General features: G+C 40.6%; 1 protein-coding gene across 1 annotated transcript in view; it reads left to right on the top strand.

The window, feature by feature from the left end:
* Positions 1-7,455: 7,455 nt before the first annotated feature.
* net1 (neuroepithelial cell transforming 1) overlaps positions 7,456-9,006 on the top strand; it is a 25,044-nt gene continuing 23,493 nt past the window's right edge. Inside the window, exons 1-2 of the mRNA XM_035676030.1 lie at positions 7,456-7,484; positions 7,855-7,918. Coding sequence (XP_035531923.1) covers positions 7,471-7,484; positions 7,855-7,918 — 78 coding nt within the window. The 5' untranslated portion in view covers positions 7,456-7,470. The remainder of the gene's footprint in view (positions 7,485-7,854; positions 7,919-9,006) is intronic.

Below are 9,006 nucleotides of genomic sequence, written 5' to 3'. Positions count from 1 at the left end.
GAAGAGGACGCTGGCAACCACAGAGTGGTAAAACATCCACAGCAGTTTGCTGCAGATGTTGAAGGACCGCAATCTCCTAAGGAAGTATATAGAATTTTTAAAAATCTGATAATGGGGAATTTATTATATAATATAATATAAATTATCAGGAACATGAAATTACAGCCAATAAAGATCAGTTGATATTAATAATCATTTATTTGCAAAACGACAAGTGAAAGGTTGTTTGTGAAGTTTTATGATTAACTTGTTTTTTGTTTCACTACTACTGTTGTGTGTAAAAACTCCAGGTTATGAACTTTAAAATGCTAAATTGTCTATTATCTTATCGCTATTGGCCATAAAAAGCAGGTGATTATTGGTTATTGTATTGGTTGAAAAAGAATCCATATCATGCATCCCTAAGCTGCATATAGTTACTATATGTTACTGTCACATGTTTTAACTTTGGAAGATATACACTTGGTATGACTCCAGTTTCATATTAAATTAAAACAAATTTCTATTTATGTAGCACAAATTTCACACAATTTACCTGCACATTGAACAGCCACTGCCTTTAGACTGTGTTCTCGCACTGACAGACGTGGGATAGAGGTTGAGTGTACAGAACAAACCAACAAAACTACATGATATATACATTTGATGAGAACGTATGATATATGGATTAGGGATGGGACAATGTACGATAGTATCGCACATCGCAATAAAGATTTGAATTTATCATAATTGTGAGTCTGAATAATTGTAAACATCGTCACATGGCTCGACTTTTAAAAGCCGTCTAGCTCGCCAGCATAGAGTCTTATATTGAGGATGTGATTTATTTTGAAAAAGGGAGGTTAGGTGCCTATCTATGCTGCAATAAATATGTTTCTTAACAAAAGGTGATGTGATTCCAGTATGTTTTAGTGCTATTTTAATGTATTGAGTATATTTTAATTTTTGTGATAATATTGTGTATCGCAATTATTTTGGCAAAAATGTTCATATTTTCTCATGCCTAATATGGAGATTTTAAAGTCTGTGTGAAGAATGTGGATCCTGGAGGATGTATGGACGCAGCTTTTGCTCAACTTTCCGTTTTCCGTTTCCATTTTTGCACAGAACTGTGTATTTCTGTCCCCCATCTTACATTGGAGTTGTGCTTTGAAGGATCACTTCACAGCCAGTATTAAGAAGGGTTGAGTACTGTCCACACATGTACCCAACAGTGCCTTTTTTCAGTACTTCATGCTTTCTCTGTAATAACAAATGTAATTTAAGTTGTAAACAATAAGTGCACTCTCATCTATCTGTCAAGCAGAATAGTGAGAAAAGCCCCGTTATCTCCAGCAACAACTTCTCACTCACCAACTCAAAATGAAATTTGATATCAGCCAATAAGCCTGTTTATTCATCTATTAATAACTGATCTATTCCTGGGGTGAACTTTGAAATCCCCAAGGCAGCACTCATAATAGTGAACTGTGTCTAAGCAGTGTTTTCCCAACCTTTAGAGATGAGCAGAAAATGGAATGCTTTACATACACTGTTATTGGATCCAGGCAACACAAACACGTACTCTGTAAGGTAATGCTATGTATTTATTGGCCATAAATGTGACCAGTACTCAGACAGTGTCCCAGAGGTCATTTATATGGATGCAGTGAGATGTATGTGGTGAGGTATCTGACTGGCAGCTAACATACAATAAAATGAATCTGTATGTTTTGGGTCAATAAACCCCTGCGACTGTTTATGTTGGACTCTTTTGAAAGGCTTTCCATATTGTGTGCCAAAGCGCCACAGCCCTGCCCAGTGCCCAACTGGCTCTGCAGACAAACATGGAAAAACATCACCCAATATTTGACCTCCATAACAAGGTTTATGGAAAAAAAACAAAAAAACACAAGCATGGAGCGAGAGAAAATGAGGCTTGATTTCCCAAGTGAGACTGGCATTAAATATTAGACTGGCAGTGGAATTTTTACTTTTGAGGGGTCTTGTTGCCAAGCACGTGCAGAATCCGACCAGCAGAAATAAACAAGGCTAGTTCAAAGCTTGTGAACTCAGCATTGCGAGTTCATTGTCCATGTAAAGCGTCGTGGTTAAAACATCACGTTGAATGGGCGGAGACTGAGATGACTAAATGTTCAGGGTTGGGGTTTATGGCTCATAAAAATGTGAATGTTTTTCAATAAACTTTGCTTCATATAACACTTCATATAACAGTAGCATGACATGCACTCTGGGAGATGTTATCAGCTGCTGCTTTTCCTGCAGCCGTCATGACAATGCTGTGTGTGTGTTCAGTATCAGCAGAGAACATACAGAGGGACGTGTGGGCGCAGGTGGGGTCAGCGCGGAGATAGTTTGGTTTCCGAGTGAGCCAGCTTCAGCAAACAAGGGCAGGGCTAGCTGGGATGCTAATCCACTGACTCATGACACACACACATACGAGCAGGTACAGGAGTAGAAAGGACCTTTGTCCCCTGGCTGTAGGCAGTGATGAATGTGTAGTGATATCAATCAGGTATTTTTGGAAAACATAAACCAATGGGCGCCATTAGCTTTCAAAACATCTCATCGTGTGGGAAATACGATATAATTCAGCGTCAGTGTTCTCATTTGCTAAGATTTCTTCTTTTGTACCCGCTCTGTAAGAAAATAGGTGATAAATCATATTCTTGGCTTTGATTAGGAGCTCTGGTTAGTTGTTGCTCATCCGTCCAACTTCTAAAGATTAAGCAGGGATTTGGTTTTGGTAAAGCTGTGGACGTCCACACTTTGGCTGGTTTAAAGGATTGACCCTGCAGGCTCGTGGGATGATCTCGCCAACAACTAGGCTAATGTTTAAACCTTACTCACAAGTGAAATAGTTAAAGTAGGTGCAAGAGTCACATTATATGTTCACAAAAATGATGTAAAAAGTGTTGCATAGGAATTTGTGGGCAAAAGGGATCAGAGTGCAGTGAACACACTGTTACACAAACTTGTGTGCCATCTAGACTGCACAGTTAATCAATATCACAATATGGCTCAGTGCAATATGCAAATCACAGAAGCTGTAAAGTTTTGATAAAAGTAAAATGTGTGACAAACAGCATTGTAATGAAGTACTGTAGTGCTGCGCAAATGCCCTGGCCTACAAATCTTTTCACATGTAAGAAACAGACCCCCAAAAATTCCCACACTAATCGTGAACCATTTCACACTTGTAAAATCTGTCAAAATAATAGCAATATGGTGTTTTTACCACGTTGTGCATCCCTAGGGCCATCATTCAAAATGAGCCCAAAAGCCATGGACTGTTTACAGTCTGGCAGATTGGTCGATGTTGTCTGATGGTTTTTTTTAAGTTTAAGGGCAGCCATGGTGTCTCAGTAATTGCTCAGACAATCAATGATCTTGTTCAGAGATCTTGTTGCCAGTTTATACCTTTTTGTTATCAGATAGATGACAGCAGAGAGATGGAAATGAGTGCAGAGAGACATGGGGAATGACGGGGTTTGTTGGGCACTGTGATTCATAGTCGGTGCCTTAACCCCTAGACAACCAGGGAACCCTGATCAGAATGATTTCTGGCTTGACATTTTGGTAAGCTGACTGGAAGTTTGAACAGTTCTGCAGTCCGGTCTCCCACATAGCTGCAGGCAATCAATCTGTTACAAACTGTAGTGACTTTATTGGAGTAGTATTTTACATGTTGTGGCTACCTGTAATTCACTTGATTGAGACTGTGCTCTGATACAAATAAATACAGACAGACCTGTTGCTCTTTACCTTTTTGGGCTTTGTTTCTTTGCTTTCCGTTTGAAGAAGAATATCACAAAATTACAGCCATATTGTTTAAATAAAGCTTTTTAGAAATTGTCAATGGACGGACCTAGTCAGAGGTTTCATCTTTGTAATCAGTGTGAGCAGTGTGATTTGTAGCCTGAAGTCTTAGTTTGAAGTCAATGAGTGCAAGAACGGTTATGTTTGATTGCTGCTGGCTCTCAATTCCTGAGTTTCCCAGCATGTATTGCTACACCTTGCCTGATGATGCATCACTGAAACTGTGTGTGACCCAGACATGCATGCCATTTTTCAGCGACAAACTATCTGTCTGCTTCTCTGGAAGCTCTGCTCATTCCACAGATGCTTCTGCCTTACTGTCAGCCAGCAACCAGCCAGCATCTTAACCCAGCCCTGCTTCTCTGCAACTAAATAACTGCACTGCCTTTTACACAGGGTGACTCATCTGTGATTGGTAATTTATTTAGTATACTAACTTCTAACCGTAACCCTTGATTCGGTCTTCTTTTGAAATAGTACAGGGTACAGGAATTGATGCTTGATTGCTGATCACACAGACACACATCACTAATAACGTGTTGCCTGTAAAACCATTGTTTTCCTATGGTACACTCTCGTCCTCTCTTGCACCACCTGTTGATCAATGTTACCTTAATGTAAAAACAGGTTTTTATTGTTTATTACTGACGTACACAGGCATATCAGTAATCTTTACTGTAAGTTCTCAAGTTCAACGATCTTTTAGTTCCTCATTTGAGAGCAGGGGTGTGAAAGTGCAGAGTGAACATCCAATCCTAGGTCATCAAAACTGCAAATAACCACCATTATGGAGCATCAAACCCACAGGAATGTGACTGTGTTCATTACCAAAGTTAGGTCATTAGGCGTACGTGACCTGGGTTAAAACTCCTTAAAATGTTGACGTAAATCAGTGGCTACCTCCTGATTAGTAGTAACAGAAATTAATGAAGTGTGTGTTACAGAAAGAGATCATTTGATGTTTCTGTTAATTCAAACTGCAGTTGGCACAGCTGATCACCACTGGAATCGGATTGTGCGGGGTAGATTTGTAATCTTTGACCATCATGCAGTACGGCGCCTCCTCTAGAAGTCTAAAGATTAATATTTGGATGGCCAAATGTGGCAAACTGCCTCGTACAGCAGTGTCAGCACTTTGACAGTTAAGTCCGAGCAACACCTGCAGTGACCTCTGACCCCCTGACTTGCCTCCAGAACACCCAGGGAGCTTCTCATTTTCTTTCTCTCTAGCTATTGTTGTTATTCCACAACACATGCTGTTTATCCAAAACACATTAACAGTAGCATCAGTGCATACATCTCCAACATGGGTGGTCCCAAGAGGAACTCTAAACCTTAAACTTAGTTAATTAGTCCGTGTTGGTGCTCGGTGCAACTCGCTGAGCTCCACAGGACCTGTCTGCTCTCATTTTCTCCCCTCTACTTGTTGGTTTCATTTGATTGTCTCTTCAGCCAAGCGTGTCTGTGATATTGCTTCGTTTAATAGGCTACAGCACTGTTAATCATTGTGGTTTGTGGTCATATACGAGCATTATTACTCAGTTTTTACACTGAGATCACTTAGTCACTGAGGGTGGCCTGTTGTAGCTATTTTTACTTGTTTGTTTGTTTGACTATGTTTTTGGACTTACTATCTCAAAATAATGACTTAGTATCTTTTTTTATTTGTCTTTCGTCACATTGGCAGAAATGGGCTTCCATAACAGTTACACCTGCCACTCTTACTGATCTGTGCATGAAAATGATCTGTCAATCAAATATTGTTTCAGTACATGCCCCAACCTACTGTTACGAGGTGTGGGAGCAGAGAGAAAGCGTGCAGAGTGCTGCAGCTGACTGTAGATGGACAGTAGCCTGTGTCACTGGATAAATGCCACCTGTAGCAACAAGTAGTAGAGCGGCTGTATGACTGGAATGACTCAGCCTTACGAGCAGCACTTGCCGGACACACACACGCACAGAACAAGTGTTTCTGGGCAGCTCAGCATTCTCCGGATGCTGATGCCTTTTTAGGTCCCGCCATCTAAGCCCCCAAGACATACATCTTCAATATTATCAACTGTTCTGACAGCATTTATGATCGTGTGTACGAGACCCACATTGCATTGTGAAAGCTGAGCAATGGAGGAGGTTTTGATTCATCGTGCTGTCACATCTGCTGAGTGTGATGCACTACTGTTGCGTGATAGTTCCTTTAAACATACTCGACAGTGTCTTAACATTTCACCTCTTGTTTGCATTTTCATTCAAAGTTCAATTTTGGGATCTGCGCTTATTAGAAATGTACTTTTTCTTCATGCTTGAATTTCCCTCGGGATAAATAAAGTATCTATCTATCCATCCATCCATCCATCCTCTTTCAAACTAGTGCCATAAAAAGTCTGCCCACCAGTGGTGTCCATTTTTCCCCACTTAGAGGTTCCTAAGAAATGTTTAGTTCTGGAAATGTAGACACAAATTGGTCATGGAAACGCCTGGGTTTTTTGTTAAAATGACCAAATATCCTAAAAATAATTGACGCCTCAGATTGCTTGCATATTTTGTTTGAAACTTGACTGTTGGTAGGATAACCGGCGTGGTATGACACTTCGAAGCAGGTTTACCAGACGTGGAATGATTTGCAGCAGTCTTTTCAGCATTGAGTCTAGTTTTTCCAGAACCGTAAGCAGAATTCTCATGCAACCCCAGTGGCCATTGCACAGCAGTGGTAATTGTACATGCAACAAAGACGACTTCTTTTAAGTCATCCAAAATCATGTTACAGTTAGAGAAAATTTGTAGTAAAATGTCAGTTCACTGGAAGGTTAAAATCAGAAAAGTAACGCCGAGCGTCTCATAAACCCTTCATCAAAAAACTGGCGTTAAATGTGCCAATAGGCCTGCTGGTAAATTATATGGCTGTTTGTGAATAAGTGCTGTTGTGTATTGTCAAGAAAAAAATGTTCTGGAAAATGATTTCTCAAAAAGAGAACCATACCGATAAATGCTACATAACCAGTATGTGGAAGTCAGCACATAGCTATCCGTTTACTTGGTTTCATAAGTTGCACAGTTACTTAGCCATGTACGGCAGTCATGAGACACACTTCTCATTGAAAGTATTTCACCAGTGTGAAACAGGGCTTCAATAAAAATCCAATTTATTGTTAGTACAAGACAGATCTTAAGAGCTGCTTTGATGTTTTCCTTCTTGCTGTGTAGCCATCCATTCACTGAGCAGGATGTGTTGTGTAATTATCCTCAATGTGGCCTTGTCTGGCCTAACCTCGTTATAATACTTTAATAATCACACAGGTTGAAGATAAGTTGTTTGACATGAGAAGGATTTACAGTATGGTTAGTTTTCAGGGGGGAGTGTTCAGTCCGGACAATCCCCCTGTGGAGTCCCAAAAAAGGCGAAGCTGTCCCCTGCAATTCCCAGCAAAAAGAGACATTTGGGACGTTTCCAAAATCTTTGGCAGGGAGGAAGGTGTGGGATAAAGGACTCCTCCTTCAAATCTCACAGGGTTCGTAGGTCTAAGGACAGCTCAGTGGTTAATGAGGCTTCTTTGAGGAAGTGGACTGGGGTCATGTTCCCCTTCTCTCTCTGACTGGGAGGATCCTTATCGGTCAGTCCTGGTTTGAGTTGGAGGACATCGCTGTGACTACACCATGCTGAGGCTGTGGTAGGTAATGGGAGGTTACTGTTTTCTCAGGACACCACTGAGCCCTGAATCACAGTTCCCTTCTTATCACCATATGAATGCTTTGAAGTGAAGTCAACAGCTTTACTCACTCTTTGGCTGGGACTTGGGGTCAGAGTGGTCTCACCTGGTGGTTTAAATTGATCTGGTGCTCCTTAAATATTCTCACGGTCAGTTCTGACTCATGTTTGCTCACAGCGGTGGAGTTTGAGGGATTACCTTTTGTAAAGGGCAAAGTGACACATTGGTACTGCAGGGTGAAAGGGCCTGGTAGATGTTGGTCTTTGTAGCTGACACATAGTGTAGTTCTGTTGTAATTGTGACCCTCCCCTCTGCTGTCATTTTTGTTCAGGTCACTGCGAAGAGGAAGCTCGTTCACCTTCCTCACCCCAGGACCACAATGGGACTTCAGTCTGGTGAGTACAGGCCTCATGTTTTCAAGTTTGCAGATCACATTAGGCCCATCTCGAAGACTCTTTGGCGAGTTTATATCTAATGAAAACCTACAGCAGAGAGAAACAAGGTGGTCCACAGCCAAGACGCAAAGTGCCAAGCAGCAAGAACATGACATACAATATACAGTACATGATGTATGCATTTACCATCTGTACATTTCTCCAAGCTTTTGGCTGACTTCTCTCTTGTCGTGCAAACTGGGAGTACACTTGAGCACCGCTTCCCATCATCACGATGTGTTCTGGCTTTAAATCTCATCTCTGAGTTTTCAACAAAGTCTCGGAAACGGTAGCATTGTTCATTGTCACAGCAATGAAAGGCAGATCCTTGCTGGCCCAGAGCCACCATAACTCTGTTCAACCATCCAGACTAGAGGACAAATGTCTTTATTTACTCATTTACTATTTGTTTACACTAAAGAATTATCCTAAATACAAAAAAAAGTTTGCCTACGTCACAATTATTTTTTAACAAAATTAATAGCAAATTCTTTATAATGCAATATTTGTGTTAACAGAGCCTTTTTTTCCTTGGTCAAAATTGTTTTTTATTTTATAATGAAATACATTTCTTTAACATTGAAATAATAAAATATGTGCAACACGACAGAGAGCGTAGACTAAAGTCCCTGGATTTTCTCAGTCAACTTCTTATGTTTGATGGGGTACCACAGTTTAATATAAATAACAAAGTTTGGGTTATTTTATATCATTCTTCTCACTAGTTTGAAGTGGGTGGCAGAGTTATATAGATATAGAGATATAGAGTAGGGCTGGGCGATATATCGACTCAGCAGTAGGCTTACCTAACGGGGGTCTGACATACGTTACAGGTCTAATTATGGATATGAACACAAAAATTAGCGTTAGGTTATTGAGAAGAGAACGGGCGGTAGGCTGGGCGGGAGCAGCTGCAGAGAGGTGCCGTGCGTCAGCAGCTTGCCTTGCGGGAGCAAGGATCAGCAGCGCAAATTTGAACTATGATCGATATATGCGTATATGGTCTAAATTTCCATAATCCCATTAAAAATATACTCGAATATATTATA

Source organism: Morone saxatilis, unplaced genomic scaffold (genome assembly GCF_004916995.1).
Source record: "Morone saxatilis isolate NCDOM2014 unplaced genomic scaffold, NCSU_SB_2.0 Contig10, whole genome shotgun sequence".
Classification (NCBI taxonomy): domain Eukaryota; kingdom Metazoa; phylum Chordata; class Actinopteri; family Moronidae; genus Morone; species Morone saxatilis.
Note: the sequence above shows the minus strand (reverse complement) of the source record. Positions and strands in the feature narration are given on the sequence as shown.